General features: G+C 46.9%; 1 protein-coding gene across 1 annotated transcript in view; it reads right to left on the reverse strand.

The window, feature by feature from the left end:
- asic1b (acid-sensing (proton-gated) ion channel 1b) overlaps positions 1-18,800 on the reverse strand; it is a 121,547-nt gene extending 102,747 nt beyond the window's left edge. Inside the window, exons 1-2 of the mRNA XM_040203791.2 lie at positions 17,452-18,800; positions 10,563-10,758 (exon numbers count right to left, since the gene is read on the reverse strand). Of these exons, the coding sequence (XP_040059725.1) occupies positions 10,563-10,758; positions 17,452-17,813 (558 nt within the window). The 5' untranslated portion in view covers positions 17,814-18,800. The remainder of the gene's footprint in view (positions 1-10,562; positions 10,759-17,451) is intronic.
- Between the last annotated feature and the right edge of the window lie 662 nt (positions 18,801-19,462).

The raw sequence follows: 19,462 nt of genomic DNA on the forward strand, positions 1-19,462 counted from the left end.
CGGTAAGGATGACAGTGTTACCCATGGATGGAGGGAGACCCGTAACGAAATCTAAGGCTATGTGCGACCAAGGACGCGATGGAGTCGGGAGAGGGCGGAGCAAACCGGCAGGGGGAGAGTTACCAGACTTGGTCTGGGCGCAGACAGGACAAGCGGATACGAAACGACGGACATCCTGTTCGATGGTGGGCCACCAAAATCTCTGCCGAATGACGGCAAGAGTTCCCCTGACTCCAGGGTGGACAGCCAATTTGGACGAATGACCCCACCGGAGGACGGCCGCGCGAACAGACTGGGGAACAAACAGTGACCGGTCAGGGCACCGAGGGGGCGTGACGGTCCGGCTAAGGGCTTGCTTGACGACCCGTTCGATTCCCCAGACCGCAGCTCCCACCACACACTCCTCAGGAAGGATGTTCTCCTTGGTTGAGGCGTTCTCAGAAGACCCAAAAAGACGAGAGAGAGCGTCAGGTTTAATGTTCTTCGATCCGGGTCTGTAGGAAATGGTGAAGTTGAATCGACAGAAAAAAAGTGCCCAACGAGCCTGACGAGCATTAAGTCTCTTAGCAGATCTAATGTATTCGAGGTTTCTGTGATCCGTCCAGACTATGAACGGATGAGACGCCCCCTCCAACCAATGACGCCACTCTCCTAATGCAAGTCGGATCGCTAATAATTCTCGATTACCCACGTCATAATTCCGTTCTGTAGGGGATAGACGATGGGAAAAGAACGCGCAGGGGTGAACCTTATCATCGAGAGGAGAGCGCTGTGAAAGGACCGCCCCCACCCCAACATCCGACGCGTCGACCTCGACAATGAACTGTCTCTCAGTGTTGGGGTTGATGAGAATAGGAGCGGTGGTGAACAAGGTCTTTAGGCGATCAAACGCGGCTTGGGTCGCCTCGGTCCAAGAGAAGCGAGACTTGACTGAGGTGAGCGCAGTGAGTGGTGCGGCCACCTGACTAAAGTTGCGAATAAACCGTCTATAGAAATTGGCGAATCCTAAGAAGCGCTGGAGCGCGACACGGGAATTGGGAGCCGGCCAGTCAGTGACCGCCTTAACTTTAGAAGGATCCATGCCAATCCCGTCAGCGGACACGACCGACCCTAGAAAAGTCACTGACTGAGAATGAAATGTGCACTTCTCAGCCTTGACAAATAAGCGATTCTCTAAGAGGCGCTGTAGGACACGACGAACGTGATGGACGTGCACTTGGAGAGAGGGTGAGAAAATGAGTATGTCGTCGAGGTATACAAACACGAAAATGTTAAGCATGTCTCTCAAGACATCATTGACGAGGGCCTGAAAGACGGCAGGGGCGTTTGCGAGACCAAAGGGGAGGACCCGATATTCAAAGTGACCAAGGGGCGTGTTAAACGCGGTCTTCCACTCATCTCCCTCCTTTATACGAACCAAATGGTACGCATTACGCAGATCTAATTTGGTGAAAACCTTAGCCCCCTGCAAGACCTCGAAGGCTGATGACATGAGAGGCAGAGGATACCTGTTCTTAATCGTGATGTCATTCAGCCCTCGATAATCAATGCACGGGCGCAGGGATCCGTCCTTCTTTTTAACAAAAAAAAATCCAGCACCAGCGGGAGAGGAGGATGGAACAATGGTGCCCGCGGCAATAGATTCCGAGAGGTACTTCTCTAACGCTTCGCGTTCAGGAGCAGATAAAGAGTACAATCGACCGCGAGGGGGAGTGGTACCGGGAATTAGATCAATCGAGCAATCATACGGTCGATGAGGAGGGAGGGAAGTGGCCCGAGAACGGCTGAAGACCGCCCGCAGATCGAGGTACTCCCCCGGCACACCGTTCAAATCCCCGGACTCCTCCTGAAACACAGAAACAGAGGAGACAGGAGAAACTGCAGATACAAGACACTCAACATGACACGACAGACCCCATGAAAGAATGGAGTTATTAGTCCAATTAATCTGAGGATTGTGTTTAGCTAACCAAGGATGGCCAAGAACAACAGGGCAAAAGGGGGATTGAAAAATATAAAAAAAAATAGTCTCTTGGTGGTTCCCCGATATGGAGAGACTCACCGGCCGGGTGGATTGACGGACCCTGGATATGACAGTACCGTCCAGGGCAAACACCGGCGTAGCATGGGGGATTGTTGATCCGGGGTTCAGCAGAACCTCCGCGAACGCTGGGGGCCTCCAGCTGGAACTGGAGCCGTGATGACAGGTCTGAAACTTGGGCGGAGAGGCTCTCCACCGCACGGCGTGCCTCGGAGATCTCCCCATCATGTCTTCCAAGAAGCGCTCCCTGGGCCTCGATCGCCGAGCGAAATGGTGCCTCCTCCGCTGGGTCCATCTTGGTCAGACTGTTCTGTTACGTGGAGAACAGAGGACCCAGATGCAGAGGTGCGGAAAAATGTCTTTTATTCTTCCCAAACTCAAACTAAGGGGGCTGCCGTCAGCAGACGCAGTCCGGGACAAGACTTACAATGGATCTCGAAACAAGACAACGCTGGATTGGTAACCCAAGGACAAGGCAACAGCTCAGCGTTCAACAACAGTCTGACAGGGGAGTAGAGAAACAGTGGTTAGAAATAGTCAAACAAATTAAGCAGTGAGCAGAAACAGGTGAGTAGAGAATCAGTGTGAGAGTTGATTGCTATAGAAAGCGGCTGTGGGCGTTTAGGGCGAGTGAAAGCATGAATGGGAATGAGGTGGTGTGTTAATGAGTATCAGCTGGGTGTGCGTGTGTGTGTGTGTAGAAAAACAAAACAAGGAGGAATCCGGATCATGACATTATGCTTCTCCATCCATCCTCCTAATTGCTTTCAAAAGTCAAGAGGCCGAAAAAAAGGATTTAAATTGTCCTTAGAGAGAGAGAGAGAGAGAGAGAGAGAGAGAGAGAGAGAGAGAGAGAGAGAGATTTTTTTTTTGATTTTTTGAAAAACCTTTATTTTCTTTAAAACGCACAAACATGTCACATACACGACAACGCTGAAAAATTCAAAAGCTTGAGCTGCCCGTCGATTTGGACGCTGGCTCCACTCCTCAGTCATTCCCCACCAGCATCTCCTCTTGCGTCAGCCGGCCAGGATCCTCCTCCACCGGATGGACGCCGCACTCAGTCCACAGAAGCACCTTCGCTTCCCCTGTTTATCTTCAGGATGATCTTCCTCATCCGGAAGACTTCCTGCTGGGTGTATCTCCCACTACCCTTTTTGCTCACACCGTTCCGAGCAGTGCGAGAGAACTTCTCTAGGTCAGAGAAATACTCCTCCATGTCCACCCCCTTCATGTTCTTTGTTACCTTCAGGAAGAGCTTCACTCTCCCCACCCCGTACCTGCTGGTCACCGTCCCACCAGAAGAGGCGCTGTCAGTGGAATCCCAGTCAGCAGAGGACCCGGGTTCACCCGCTTTCCCTCTTGTGCTCCTTCTGTTTTCTGACCCTTTCTTGGCTCGAGAGGCTCCTCCGCTGCTCCTCGTCTTCCTTCTCTTCAGGGGGGCTTTACGTTCCTCCTCCTCCCCCTCCATGTCATCGGCGCTGCTTTCAGACCGCATTTCCTCAGCACGTGTCTCTTGACTTTTTTCCAGCTTCTCCTGCCCTTCTTCACCCCCCAGAACCACCTGTTGAACCCCACTCACACCTTCCCTTCTCTCTTGGCTGAGCCGTCTGACACCACCTGTCTCTTCATTCACCCCCACACTCACCTGGCCCACCTGTTGGGCCTCAATCAGCCCCTCAGTCACTCTGTCGCCCCCCTGGCAGGCCGGCTGGACTCCACCACACCCTCCATCTTCTCCCCTCTCACACACCTCACTCTCCGGCTGCACTTGTCCCCTCCCCACACATTCGCCCTACCTGTTGTCCTCCACTTGTCCCTTCCTGGCCCCCATCACTCGCCTCCCCACCCTGCTGGACCCCACCAGTCCCCTGCTGTCCGTTCTCGGCCGCCTGCTTGACCCCACCTGTCTCTTCCTGTGCCTCCTTTCCCTCCTGTTGTACCCCACCTGTCTTCTCCTGTCTTCCCTGACTGTCCCGATCCTCCACACCTCGTTCTCCTGCACCCTCTGTAGAGTCCTTTCCCGGACATGTCCTGGCGAGATGTCCTTTTCTGCCACACCTGAAGCAGTTCATATTGTCAGAAGTGGCAAACACCACATACACAAAGTCCTCCACTTCGACTCCAAACATCAGGTTGAGCTCCTTGGTCCTGTTGTTGAGGACCATGAGGAGTTGCCTTTTGTGTGAAACCACGTGTCTCAGCAGCGGGGACTTGCACCCCGAAGAGACCTTCTTTACGGGAGACACCACCTTCCCGTGCTTTGACAGCTCCTTGACCAGAGCCTCGTCCCCGATGAACGGGGGGACGTTCGACACCGTCACTCTCACCGCCGGCGTGGAGAGAGGCAGAACGGGCACGAGCGCGCCGTGCACCGCGATCCCGCTGACCACCACCGCGTCCGCTTTTTCCACGCTGTCGAGGAAGATGACCACCGCGTTGTTCATGCGCGCTGCGGACTTCACGCTGCGGTGGCCCACCAGCTTCCCCACGGCCAGGCTGCAGTCCTCCACCGAGTACGAGGGGCTCAGCGCGATCCTCACGCCGTGCTTCCGCGTCAGCCTGCCGAAATCCATGGCGGCGTGCAGCACGCTGTCCTGCAAACTCCGAAACGCTGCAGATACATTCAAAGTGCACATTCCCACAACGCGTACACAACGTTGACTTTAGCTGTCAATTATTTGCGAAAAAAACCGACATGAAACACGCTAACGCTCTCAGCTCACCACCTGCACGCTCCCTCTCAGAGAGAGAGAGAGAGAGAGAGAGAGAGAGAGAGAGAGAGAGAGAACAACAACAAGTTCAAAACGTCACCACTCAAAACAACATAGCAATTTAGGTGCTATGGCAACCAGTTTGGGCTGTAATTACAAGATTAAGCACAGGAATGAATGCTTCAGTTAAGTGCCGTTCGGAACAAAGATCTGATTTAAAAAAATGCAATAAGTGATTTGTTTTTCTAGTACAATACAAGAAACACTCTATTTCTTACTTTGAAGAAAAATTAAGTTACCAGGGTATTTTTAAGGTAGTGGATGTACACAAGAGACAAAGCAAAAAAAACAATTAAGACAGTGGCTGTGGAGAAAAGAAACACGCCATCCCATGGGGGCCGAGTGGCGTTCCCAATGCACAACATGACAGAATCGGTACTCTGTCGTCTGCAAAAAGTCCCTCACCTTTCCGCTTGTCATATTTAACAACCATGTTGGGGCAAAAAAGAGACACCCCACAATGTCAGGAAAACAGGGCACACACATCTTACTCGCTGTCATCAGTCAGCGGCTGCAATTATCGGAATCAGCTCAAACTGGCAAAACCATACGTTGCATTTCCCGTTCATTTATCTTTCGTGGATTGAAAGGTGTTAATAACCAAGGTCGAAGAATACAATCCAACAAATGCAACGTACCATAGCAAATGCTTGCTATTAAATCATCACAAAAAATGATGCAACGGGGACTAAGAGAGGAGGAAAAAAGGAGAAAAAGTCAGCTGTGCTAATGTGCCTGGACGGTAATTAGCTGGTGAACGCAGCAGTGTGCCTCCTGCCAGTGTCGTGTGAATAATCACAAAAAGGCCGTCTGCAGAATCTGAACCGTACGTCGGCTGTTTGGTGCGCTGGAGTGGGAGCGAGCATGGAGCCTTTCACCCTGCGTGCATGCATGGGGGGGAGAGGGGGGTGGTTGCGCCTGCTTCTCATTCAGACCACAGTCCCTCGGTGTCTATCAATCCGCACCGCTTTCCTCCTTCCTCCTGTCCCCACTGGCTGCCTGACTCCCCCCCCCTGCTGGCACTAACCCAGCGCTCTTATTTCAGGGGCGGTTTCCTGCCCCCGCCGCTTCCTCCTGCTCTCTCTCTTTAAGTCCAAAGAGCCACGCAGCCATCAGTTGCCTCTGATCTGTGCCAAGGTGTTTATAATTGAATTTGTCAGGGATAAGTTCTCCCCCTCGCTTTATTATTCAAGTCGAGTCTAAGACCAATATCACCCCCACCCCACTTTCAGCCGTTAAAGAATTCAATGCAATCAGGGGCTGATTGCTTTCAAACAGACAGGGATGGATAATAACTACTCACTTTATAGTTCCCACACATACAAATATTAAAGGTTTATCAATGCCAGGAGGGTGACAATATCCAAGGAAAAATATATTTTAACCTATAATGTAAGAACACACACAGATATTTCTATGTAAAACACTAATCTAAAGAAAATACATTTTCACAATAAACTGTACAAAATGTCTGAATCAGGATCTCAGTTGGATGAAAATATCTATTTATAAATTCTTATGATCTCACATTGATTATATAATATGATAGATGAGAGTTAACGATAAGACCGTTTCAGGCCGAGCCGCTGGCCTCGTTACACTCAGAGAAAAGTTGTTGTTTTTTCATTAAGGATGCACCCATTACTCAGCAACAACCTAATTGATCCATGTCTCTGAGTTCTACAGTAATAGCAAATTGATTGATTTATCCTCCAGAGGGAAAGTGGTGGGAATAGGAGACCGCAGACCGGAATAGTAATGAATAACAAAAGGTGGCACAAAGGTGAGCAATGTCAAAAATAGTTGATGACGAAACAGATTTATTGGCCAATGTGATTAAATTAAATTACATCAGGAATCAAGAGGTGATATCACATGCCGCAATCAGGCCGCAGCGCAAAGCCAACACTTCCTTCCACCATGGCTCAGCAGTAAAAAACAGTCCCTGTAAACATGATGGAGACAATTTTACTCTAAAAAGAAGATATTTATATATACATTGAGGCATACTGTATACATGTATATACATACATAAATAAATCCATCTATATAAATATACACATGACTATACAGTATATATATATATATATATATATATATATATATATATATGCATACATATGAGACAATTACTTTTCCATCAAGCTTTTTGCTTCACTATGTTGAAGAGTGAACCGTTTTGATATACTGTCATGTTTTTAAGGTCAGTTATATCAATCTAAGCTTCCTCAATTTAATAAAGTTTAGAGGTATTAAAATGTCAACAAAAATTTCATTTCTGCAAATCTACTTTTGACTGTTAGTCACCGGAGGACGTCTGCAAGTCCCCCGACGCTGCAGCTTTCCTCCGAATGCCGTCAGCTCATCGTCCTCGTGAATACGGCAGGACGAGTCAGGCTGGTAACAACGAATCGACGAAGCTGCTGGAGCAGCTTTGGAGCGCGCGGTGAAGTAGCCATTGAAATATAAACCGCAGCTGTGATGATCCTGCAAGGAGGGGCAGAAATGTTGTCTAAATACCGCTGCGACCTACGCTGTCATCATCTACTTCCCAGCATTCGGATAGATAGCCGACATGTTTGGTTTTCAACAAAAAGTATGAAAAGGAGAGCCGTCGAGCTGCCACACTCCATTGTGTGTTTGGACAGACAATCGGGCAGCTGGAAAAGGGAGATCCGGTCCCGCTCTGCCTTCTCTGTGAGGTTAAATGAGAACAAGCGTCGGTGCCCACCGATACTACCGCATGCTGTGTGTCTTTGTGCGGCACTCGACCATTATGTGCGGTTTCTTAGGAAGGACTTTGTTGTTACCTGCACCTGTATCTGTGCTTCTCTCTCTTGGTCCTGTTTTCTCCTTCATGTGCAACCTCTCTCTCAGTCGACACTCTAGTTTCAGTTTTACAGAATCGTAAGCCTGTCTGAGGTTTCCCTCGCGACTGAAGTCAGACGTTAGTGTCTTGATGTACTAAGAAATTAAATATCAACCTATCGCCTGCGTTTTTTCTCATAAACAGATTCTGTACAGTGGTGATTAACACGTGTTGTCTTTTTGCTTCAATTAAACACCAACAAATGCAATCAAGCTCCTCGTATTTCACTCACTTTTTCTTATTATCTCCTCGAGCTACGGCTCGGAAGCTGCGGGTCGCCTATAAATATTAATTGAGGGTAATTTTTCTTTCCCGCTGTTCTCTAGTATCGGCTGAGCTAAGAGACGCAAGTCGTACCGTCTGCATTCCTGATTAGCGGAAGTCTTTCACAAGGAGAAAAGAGGAGAGCGGAATAGAGCGGGTCAGAGTTATAACATTTACTAATCGCTAACACTTCCGGCAGACTAATGACCGAAAATTGGTATTATGGCACCGTGTCCCGCTGGGTATCAGGCCAGTGGCCATTAATTGATAATGACATCGGCCTCTGACAGGGACTGTGCATCTCGTTGGATAATGGCGGAGTCAACACCTGAACATGGACCTGAGAACAATGCCAAATCAATTCCGTTTATCCGACTCCATTCATCCATCGCAACAGTCGCCACACAGTGCGGATTCTCACCAGGCCAATGGGGGCCTGTTAGACCGCTAGGTGCTGTCTGGCTGTTTCCCTTTGCCATCTCCATCAGAACACTAAAAACGATGATTTCTTTCTTCACCTATAGCGCACTGAGGATTCTTTCCACACCATCAGGGCGTGCTGAGTGCTTCAATGCAGGTACACCTCCTCTGTACTAGCACCGTAAACCACGCACGGCACCATCTGCACACAAGCACAGCTAACGACAGAAAATGTGGCCACGTCGGCACATTAGAGGAGCGTGTGGGCAGGGGGGGAGGGGGGGGCGGCACTGAAGGACAGAGTGATACACATACGTTTAATGATCCCTTTCTTGCCTTCTCTCAGTCGCACGCCACCTACACGCATGTTGTGCACTGATCCCAAAAGAGCGGCTTGCTTGTGAAGTTGCTCGCTCTCTTTATGGACGCGCATTTACGATTGTTAGGTTTGTGCGTAAATGTCTCAGCATTTGCCCGATCCAATTACTGGTATGGAAGAATCTGGTAGGCAGGCAATGTAGATAATTGAATACGATAATTTATTGCCTTTCAATGGAACCGGCACGTATCGACGTACTGTATCGGGATACACTATTGCAAAGTGTACATTTCTAAATGAGTTAGTTCACACAAGAGTATACAAACCATGTGGTTATTTCATACAGACGACGCTATAATGTGATTAGCATCGTTATCAATGATAAAATAGATCAAATTCCCTGTATCTGAATAGAAAATGTTGTACACCCTCTTCACGGCAGAATACCGGGAGCAAAAAATGAGCATTTTCTCAAAAGCCAGTGGTAAATATCTACTAATAAATCCAAAGAAAAGATATTTAAGGATCAATTGCACGTTGACTATGCATGAAGGAGCAATTAACACAGCATTCTCAGGAGACATCAACCTCATCAATGCAGTGACGTCACCACTCGCCACCTGCTCTGCCATGAGCATCTGCTGGAGGAGCTCCGTCTGGATTAGCTCCTCTCCCACAGCAGGCTTCCACTGGTTGCAATGCCTGACGATGTCTTGTCCTAATCCCATAGTCACCCAATCACTTTTTTCATCTCAAAATTGCCCTCTCTCCATCCAAATATGTTGCGGTCGATGCTGTATTTCTTAATAATTCCTTTTTAGCATCAATGGATGCAGCATTTTAGTAATTGATCTGGTTCAGTGTTTTAATTGCAGATATTTCACTGTCACAACGAGGTGGATCCCCTGCATAATGTCGTAATCACATGTACCTCTCTGACTAAGAATGTAACACAGCAGGAACCAGTAGGGAAGCGAAAGATGACGAACCCAAAAAATGTTTCCTCTGAATTAAAAGGTACATGTAGTCTTAAAGGGTCAGACAGGAAATATCAGCTAAGCCTGCAGCGTTCATTGAGTTGTATTACAGCCAAAATATCACTGCACTTATCAACCCTGTTTGCTGCCGCAGCAGGAAAAACACTGATAAACACACGTCATGCTATTTTTAGGAACCAAATCGCAGACAAAAAACATCTAAAGATCATTTTTTTAAATCATCTGGCGTCAGAAATATACACATTAAATCATCAGCCTTGTTGCTTTCCTACATAATAAGTCAATAATGCAATCAGTGTCTATAAATTGAAACAGGTCCTGTGGCTTCAGAAAGCTAAGTGTTGTTGTTGTTTTTTGTTACTGCTGTTGTTGTCTGATGAATCCATACACAGTACAAAGAATGTAGAGGTCACACAGGTTCCAGGTAATAAAAGTCTGTACAGGCCGATAGATGAGAAAAACAAACACTCCTAGAAAATCCCCCAAAGCGACACGTTTTTAAAACCACTTGCTCATAAAGCAAGAGTTCAGCAACGTACCGAGGTTCAACCTTTTAATGAGAGCATTTCTCAACCTTTCAGAGAACAATAAGACCTGCCTGCGGGCTTTGCCCCCTTGCGATGCGCATGCTGTGTGTATAAGATGTACACTCAGTGGCCCTTGGCCAGTGTGCACAATGGCCCTCAGTCCACAGGGATCTGGACTGATGAAGCCCCACATATTGACCTGACCATGCAATTCATTGTTATAGCCATGTTATAATAAACCCGTTCAACGCCGACCTCGTCTCACCAACATGCAGAGCTGCACCCCACGTCTCTTGCAGGCCTCGGCCGGCCTCTCAGAGGACGTTGAGCCGTCCGCACGCCTGACTTACCACTCCGAAGTCTTCGGCGCTGCACTCCATGCCCCGGTAGAAGCAGGACAGCAGCATGTCCTTGATGTCGTGGCCCGTCCGGTCGTAGAATTCGCGCATGTTGAAGGGGCGGGGCTTGTAGTTGACAAAGTCGGCTCTCTCCTTCAGGATCTGCATGACATTTTCCTCCACCATGTGCGGGTCCCGGATCTCATACCTGGACATAAAAGGTTGCTGGCTTACTTTGCGGCAGATTCATGGGACATCAAAGAAGCAAATTTAATTTCAAAATGACAATGGGTTTGGTTGAAATTAAGACTTATATGGACAGCAAACAACTGAGTCAAAAGACCACTCAAATAAAAACATGTGACATGCAACATGTTATTTATTTGTATGGAATTGAATATGAAATCATTGTGAATTATTTTAAAACACAAAATTTGATCCCACTCATGAAAGTAAAAAACAGAACTTGAACTTGGGGGAATTCCCTTAAACTCTAACAGGACACAACAGAAGCTGTTCCTCAAATCCACTTTTTGGTACGGACAATTGGGATTAACATGCAAAGAATTAATAGAGACTACAGAGAACACATTTGCATATTTTCCCTCTAACTGAACAAAAGAGTAGGTATGAGTGCATGACAGCTTTCCCACACCTGCGCTCTGCAAACTCCCGAAATACTAAACACATTGTTACAAACTGGCAGCCACGGCCACCATGAGTGGCGCTAAGTGGGAGGAAAATGGCTCATTATATAAAAGATGGGAGTATTTCCTTCAACACAACAATGTTAATCATTCTTCCAAATAATTAGGACTAACTATGGTGGCGAAGCCTTTTCACATAGTTAGCATAACAGTTTTTCACAGTGCTGCACTCTGGAAAAGAGCGCCGAGACCCTTCAGCGTTTAGCGGAGCACTTCACATGGCATCTGCAACATTTCGTTTTCTGACACTTTGTCCGTTTCTCTTTTCTACCCGTCGACCAACGCGGAAAAAGTGACGCGACCGGGGATGATTAATTTGCGTGCATCAACACACGCGTCAAACTGAAACTCAACTGCAGCGGCGAAAAAGCGCAGCGAGAGTAATTCATGACACGCCTCTGCTTGACAAGCACCATCGACCTCCCTCACCTGCTCGCCGTCATTGAGAGATATAAATTAACCTCAATTAACTAGCGTGGCCCCCCGCTTGGAGGAAGACGGGCCGTTGATGACCCCCCCGCTGAGCAAAGGCCCATCGGTGGTACGAGCATTCCAAATTACAAAATGCTAAGATTAAACGCTACTGACAGACACTTCTGAGAATAACTGGAGAGGACACAGTCAATCGGAGTGAGCGGCACTGTGAAAGAGTGCAGGATGAGTTTTGTTCTCCTAAATGAGCAACAACACAGTCACTCTTTCCACCTCTTCCACATTACTAAGCACTAGTACAGCGACGGTGTAAGGTGAGAGTTTTGATATAGTTCCCTGTATTTTTGTGTAATTCCAGAGCAGCAGTCGACTTCTAACAGGGATAAAGTGTTATTACAAGGATGTAAAGCCTTACTTAACATTGGAAAAACACAAATGAGCCAAAAGGTAGAGCAAAGCACGAGCGATGGAACTGAGACAAAGGCGAACCCTCCTCTCCTGACAATAAATCCGTGGATGACTTTGTGGATGCCGACAGCGGAGTCATTTCTCATGGATATGGGCACTTATTTCAAACTATAATTGGTGGTAAATCTTAATGGATTTTTTCTTAGTTCCACAAGGTCAAGCTTTGTAAGTCCTAATGAGTAAGATTGTGTCCCTTGATGATGGGAATAATTTCAGTCATGTCATGAATAAAAAATGAAATATAAAATTCCTTTTTTTGTGAGCAGCGCCTTAGTATTCAACTGGCGAAATATTTTGAACTTGTGTCCCGACCAAATGACTAGAAATGAAATATGTCCCACTGCAGCCACAGTGTTGTTTACCTGCTACAGACAGAATGAAATAAAATATTCACCATATGAGACGGCACGTGCTGCACCACGAAAAGAGGACTGCGCTCATAACACTGGAGCCAGTCCTTCTCCGTCTTCTCCGTCACAAAGCTTTGGACTTTTGTTCTGCCTGTAAGAGTTGAATTAAATGCCACAATGTGTGATCAAATGTACCGCTGTGTGATCATGTGTGATCAAATGTACCGCTGGAACATCCGAGATCAGGTGTAACGTGGGACCTAAGACTAATCCAGACCAGTTAATACGTCTAATAACTCGATAAAATAAACCCACAAAAGTATATTTCACTCCTGGTAAACAGTAACATCCGTGAGTAAAATAGCAGTATTTGCTAAGGAGTATTTAATGTGTCTGCATCTAATCTTCAAAACAAACTCTTCAATTCCACTGCGGCTGATTACAGTGTTTTTCAGTATTGTATTTTACACTTTTCGTTACCTCACTGCCTTCTTTAAATTTCTCTTTTGGAAAAACATAATAACACTTGTTTAACCATGAACAGCTTCACAAAAACAGCTTGAAAATGTGAAAAATCTAAAGCGGTCGCGTGAGAGTCTATGGCACGGAGCAGGATAGCCGTTGCAACATAAGCACAGCTGGCCGATGCTGCGCTATGATTGGCCAATTTGCATTTGAGGGGCCGGACTTAGCAAAGGGTCAATTGACTAGAGACGGGAATGTGAGGAAAAGGGCCCCTGGGTCTTCGTCGCCAGCTTAGGCTGAATCCCTACATTGTCATGCTTTGTTCTAATAAGAAGATACAGCCGGTTGTGTTGTGTATTATAAATTTAATTGAATTGTACCCTCAGCTCTGTCTTATAAGCAACACAGAGCTGCCAGGAGAGCACTTAAGGCGCAGCGCTCAGATTCCCCAGTCAGGAGGCTTCAGCTGAAGCGCATACAATCACAATAATACGGGTAGATTTTTAATATTGCCCTGCCACTGCTCCCCAAAGCAATCACTGCAAACTTGCTACGTAAGGGCGGGGATGACTCAATTGGATTATGGGCCACGAGCACTTTAATTTTCTTGCAGGGGACTGAAACGAATAAAAGCCTTGCCACCTCAGAGGGAGTAACCGCTGACTTTCTGTGGCAACTTTGATATTTGGAACTGTGGTCACCAATAGTATTTACGGAGGACTTCAAACCATTGAAAATAAACACCGGAGAATAAGTAATGAAGTAATTCTCTCGCCACAGCGGTGGATTTTATTGTGCAACGTAGTTAGGGTTCATACCGCAGGATCCGAGACACATCTTGATATAATCTCAGGTAATTATCCAATTAGCGCTAATTGAACTCATACACTTGAGAGGATCGAATTGTTTGTGCAGCGTCCTTGAAAATGAATAGCGGCCAGGATTCCTGGTAGCAGAGTTTTGATAATCACATCTTAATGGCGGTGCACCTGTGACACGGCTATTATGGCCCTTTCGGCGAGATAATAAAAATGCAAACTGGCGATACAGAGAGGGGAAGAGAACCCAAACGAATGGCCGCCTCTTTTGATAAGCTAAAGACTTGAATTTGTAATGATGGATCAAATGATCTTTTAAAGTCCTTGACTCAACACTAAATCGCCCTCTTATGTCTTCCAAATGATAGTCTTCTCTCTGATAAACAATCACAATATAAATGCAAATTAACCAAAATTTAAATAATCAGTTTTAGAAGAAGTGTTTATATTTCAGGTTGCTTGTCTGGCCTCCCCAGCTCTTTTTACACCAGTGACACCCTGATGCACGTGATCTTGCTGAGACAACTGACCCGGCCGAAATTGTCGAGAGCTACATTTTGTGGCTCTTTTCCCGTGCGTTATGAGAATTTGGAGCATGTTTGCAAGCTCAGGGAACATGTTAAAGCTGTCGTCCGGAGGTGTAAGCAAAAGACTCGCTTCTCTGCCTTTCAAGAGCTGATCCGACACTTCTAGGCAGCACACACCAGACAAGCAGCACCTTTTCTAAAATAGCCTTTATTATGAAAAGTATTGTTCATGTTTTATATCTAAATACATCATTTTGGGGGGCTTTTTTGGAAAATAGGGTTAGGCTAACACAATTAAAACAACCATAGAAATCCACTGAATGTTGAACCCAAATGGAAGAGATTTAATTTTAGCGAAGAGTAAAAACTATAAACTACAATAAAAGTAATACAAAGCGTAAAAACAAACAAATAAACTGTTTACACTATTTAAACAGGGGGAATCCTATTTTTACGGGAAAATGACAAAAGTAAGTGAAAAATTATGATTATGATGATGTATTTTGGTGGCCGGTGTTCGTTTGCATTTCAGGGAAGGTTTGACTCGTTCTTTTTAGACTGTTGCTTCAATCGATGGCGGATGAAATGTGCAAGAAATAAGTAATGATTTTTTTCATACATTTATGTATTGCTTGAGTTTCTTTGCATGATGTATAAAGAGCTTTGACATCCTTATGGCTCAGGCTCTGACGTTTCCAGAGATATGTGGCATTATTATATTGTGTTTTTTTCGTGATGGTAATTTTAAGAACTATTGGGTTTTGATCCACTTCCGGAGCCACAGAGGACCTTTTCAGGGGGGGGATATGTTAATTGCTCTTGCAACTTAATAAAACAACATTTACTTTATGTACTGTGTGTACTTTAATGTTCTGCACTGTGTGCTTTCAACCTGCAAACGGGGTCATTTTTCTATTTTTTTTGGCAGTACAGAACCTGCTGAGGTGGATTGAGAAACTTCATAGCGCAGCTATAAACTTCAGCATGTGAGACAGTCTGGCCTCACAGCGAGGGTGGACATTGCAAGCTGCTTCCTCCCGAGTCAAAGACGGACACAGACTCACAGCCAAATGATACTTGTTTTTTCTGCAATTTAAGAAAAAATAAAAAATACAGCGGGATGTTGAAGCTGCCCGCTAACACGTCTTGCCAAGGAAAACATCACATAGAGAACCAATCTGTGAGTAAGGGGACGTCCCCCCCCCCCCCAAGGCAAGAAGGAACACTCGTGGGCAGGAAACAGTGAGAGAGATGTGAGGCTGTTAATCAGCGGGAAAACTCCATAGCTTAACAAACAGTACTAATTACACAAGGATAAAGACTTGTTCATCACATAGCTTACCAGACACACGTTAATTGCCTCTGCTTGCCCTCCCTCCCCCCTCTCCATCTAAAGTCATCTCGTTCCAAAGTCATTTGGGGCGAGTGACACTGCTTTAATTTGTCTTGTTTCCTCATTCTTGTCCATTCAGTGTTTTTCACGCTTATTTCTTCTAAAATTCACCTCATCTCTTAAAGGAAATCTTGCAGAACCGGCACTGATGAATAAAAGAGGTGTAAACGTTGGATCTGAACCCACTAGGACTGCAGCCCCGGGCGATAATATCTATTGCTTTTAACACATGAAATAAGGACGCATATATATATATTTATAGACGTCGCAGAGGAACAATATTCCGTATAAAAACACTAACGGTGCCTTTGGCTGCAGAGCTGAACGGATCAATACGCTAAAAATACACCGACTAATGTGTTGGAGATGGCATTCAGATATGCGTGCACGTTGTACATCTTTCAGCGGCGCGTTTCTGCGCTCGTGGGAACTGAACTGCTACAGCTGTGAATGCAGAGTGGAGGACGGTAATCCACGCAGCGCTGGCAAACGTGAGCGGGATGAAGCTGGGTGGCCCAGAAACATGAGCAAGTGAAAAAGTTTCAACCGTCAACGGTGAGCTTGTCACGGCTGCCCAAAAAAAAAAAAAGACCAAATGATCAAAGCAGAGCAGAAAGCAACAAGTGTAAAAGGGAAGGGGAGGCAGCTGTGAATCACACACACACGCCCGCGTCTCTTCACACTTTGTCAGCGAGGGATTTAGAAACTTGTCTACTTATCCAATATTGAGATATTCCCGTCGCATGACCTGTAAAACGATGAGGCTGGGAATTGCAATAGCGGCATTTCCTGGATTGTCATTATAGATCAACCGCTTCGAATTATAACCCCGCTCATCCGTTGTCTGTTACCTGGGGGTTTTAAGTGGTTTGTGCTAAACAAAAATGTGCCTTCTTATCAAATACTGTCATGTGTGCCCTTTTCCTTCCCAATTGTTTCAGGCTGAGGTCAGTCCGAGTTCATAATCGCCGAGAGCCCTAAAAGGTTTTGAATGCTCCGTCCATGATGTTTGTCCATCCTCCTGGTGGCCTTGCAGTGACAACCAGGCAGGCAGCAGGGTGTTAATACACAGCTTTGCACTCCCACGTGACATGTGGCATTTCACCCGCAGACCATTCAGGTATCAAAGAAAAGCTGAGGTTACATCTCCAGGAAGCTACTGAAAAGAACCCGACAGGGGAAGACGATTCACTTGTACATTGGCCATTGAACTGCCGGGCCTAAAAACAAGTGAAGCCTCAGTGGGTTGGGCGATTATCCGACCGAATGGCTGTCATTTCACTTCATTACAATAAAGAATAGATCATTTTCATATATATATATATATATATCCACTTTACAAATCTGCTTCAGCCCAATGTTTCAATGGTGTGACGGTCGTCTCCTGTCGTGCGTCTCTGATTCCTGGTTCAGGTAAAAAACCTGTCAGGTTTCCCTGAGGTGAACCATATCATCCAAGCAGCCTGTCTGTTTTGGTTTGGGAGTCTGTGCGCTGAATACTGGTGAGGAAAACAAGTGCTCTGGGTGAGACGGGTCAGTGAATGGCAGGAAAATAAATAGCAGGAAATGTCTGATCGCCTCAAGCTTTCCTTTGACATCATGTGTACCAACAGATACCACAGCTACTGTAACGCTACAGGTAGAGTACATGGGAAGCACACACACGCGCGCGCACACACACACACACACACACACACACACACACACACACACACACACACACACACACACACACACACACCTGCTGTTGAGCAAGGCGAGCAGCTCCCCTGCGTGGTACAGGTCGTTGCGCGTCACCCGGCTGAAGCGGAAGGAGTTGAGGTTGCAGAAGGTGACCGAGGGGAACAACATCATCGGAGCCGCCACCTCGTCCAGCTTGGTGATGTGGGGGTACTGGAAGTAGAACTGCACCCGGTCGGCGCACACCAGCACCAACACCCCCAGGGAGCTCAAGAAGAACAGAATCCACAGGGTGCGCTTGATACACATCCGCTCGTAGGTGAACATGTGCGAGATGCCGTGCAGCGTGGACCTGCTGGCGAAGACTTGGATGGGAGCCGGCTGCTTGTAGTCCGCGTCCTCCTCGTCCGCCTTGAGATCCATCGCGGTTCAGACGGAGACGGAGTGAAAACCGGAGGGAAGTGGCTTTGTGGATAAGCGGGGTGCTTTACTTCTGTGGAGGAGGTCACTGGTGTGCGAGTTCACGCCCTGATGCGCACGTGTCCGCCGTGCGGTCTGCGAGACGGCGCGTCACCGGCAGCTGGCTAAATGCCCCCCGATGCGTTGTATGTCCTCGGGAGTCCTTACACCCAAAACACTTTTGAGAAAGTGCAGGTGGGGGAGGGCAGGTGTAGTAGGCTACCTGTGGTTGGAGGGGGAGGGGGGGGGGTCACAACAGCCCGGCGCGGAGCGCGTAAATGGAAAGATGCCCAACGAGTTAATGCATGTTTATCTTCCGCGCATCAAAACAAAAAGCAAAAGCAGCTCTGACAGAAAAAAATAAAGAAAACGGATCACGTTGTTGAGGCGGAAGAAAGTAAAATCTCTTTCGCGAAGCAAATAGGTGAAATCTGAGAAAATCAAAGCGGCGATAACGTTATATCCTCCCTCCCTCCCTCTCTCCCCCCCCTCTCTCTCTCTCCCTGTGTGTGTGTGCGGCAGAGAGCGCGCTGGCTACATGTCTTTCCCCTGCTCTTCATGCGCAGTCCCGACCACGCGCCGGTTTAACAAACAGCGGCTGATTTCCCGTCTTCCCGTTGCCGTCGTGATGAAGCGGTCCTCGTGCTCTGGTTTCCCCGCGGCCGGGCCGCATCACGGAGGAGCCGGGTCGATCAGAGAGACGCCTCGGTGCGCATCCATCGCCTCCTGCACAACAATGCGGGGATAAATGCCTCCGGTTTCACTTGGATTCCCGCAGGTTTGCGCCGTGCAAATGTAAATCCCGCTTCCAGTGCGCGGCGTGGTGAATTCCGGAGGGAGGAGAAACCAGCTGGGAGGTGATCGCGCATTGCTCGGGATCAATTAAAAATTTGCCCCGTACAGGAGAGAGCGCCGATAGGATGGCACCGTGTGACGAGGTCCGACGGTGGTGTCACTTCAATACGCGCGCGCGCGTGTCGCGTGTGTGCGTGCGTGCGTGTGTGTGTCTGTGTGTGTGTGTGCGAGCGAAGTCTACCTTGTGTTCCTGCTCTGATGACGATTTGACCAGTCGTAAAGTTTATCCCTTTCATTTAAAAGGAAAGTTATTTCAGCCTCAAAGCCGCTAAATGAGTCCAACCGTTAATAAGATTGTCGTCCAGCAGTGTCATGTAGCTCATGCGTGCTGGCCCAACCCCTGTTACTGTAATCAACCTGAATCCACATGTTTTGGTTACCCTTTTTTTAGTGGTCGGCTCTGTTAATTTACTCTTAGTTTATCTTACGTTAAAGAAGATGAAAAAGGCGTAAATAAACATTTAAGAAGATGATTTGCATAACAGAAAATACTACATTTTACTAAACATACACACGTAGGCTAAAATAGGATTACCAAACATGTTTTGCATGTTTCACATTGTAAATGTTTCTGAATTAACATATTTTTTAAAACATTCCCCATGCCTCGTTTTCCATGGTTAAAAAATGTATTTTTCTAGTAAACATTACACCACAATCCTTAATGGACACGAACCTAATTGAAAAAGTTAAAGCACACTGGCGCAGTTCTTGAACCGACCCAGCAGAAAGAAGCTCCTGGCCAGCTTGAAATGGAA

This window comes from Gasterosteus aculeatus, chromosome 17, assembly GCF_964276395.1.
Source record: "Gasterosteus aculeatus chromosome 17, fGasAcu3.hap1.1, whole genome shotgun sequence".
Classification (NCBI taxonomy): domain Eukaryota; kingdom Metazoa; phylum Chordata; class Actinopteri; order Perciformes; family Gasterosteidae; genus Gasterosteus; species Gasterosteus aculeatus.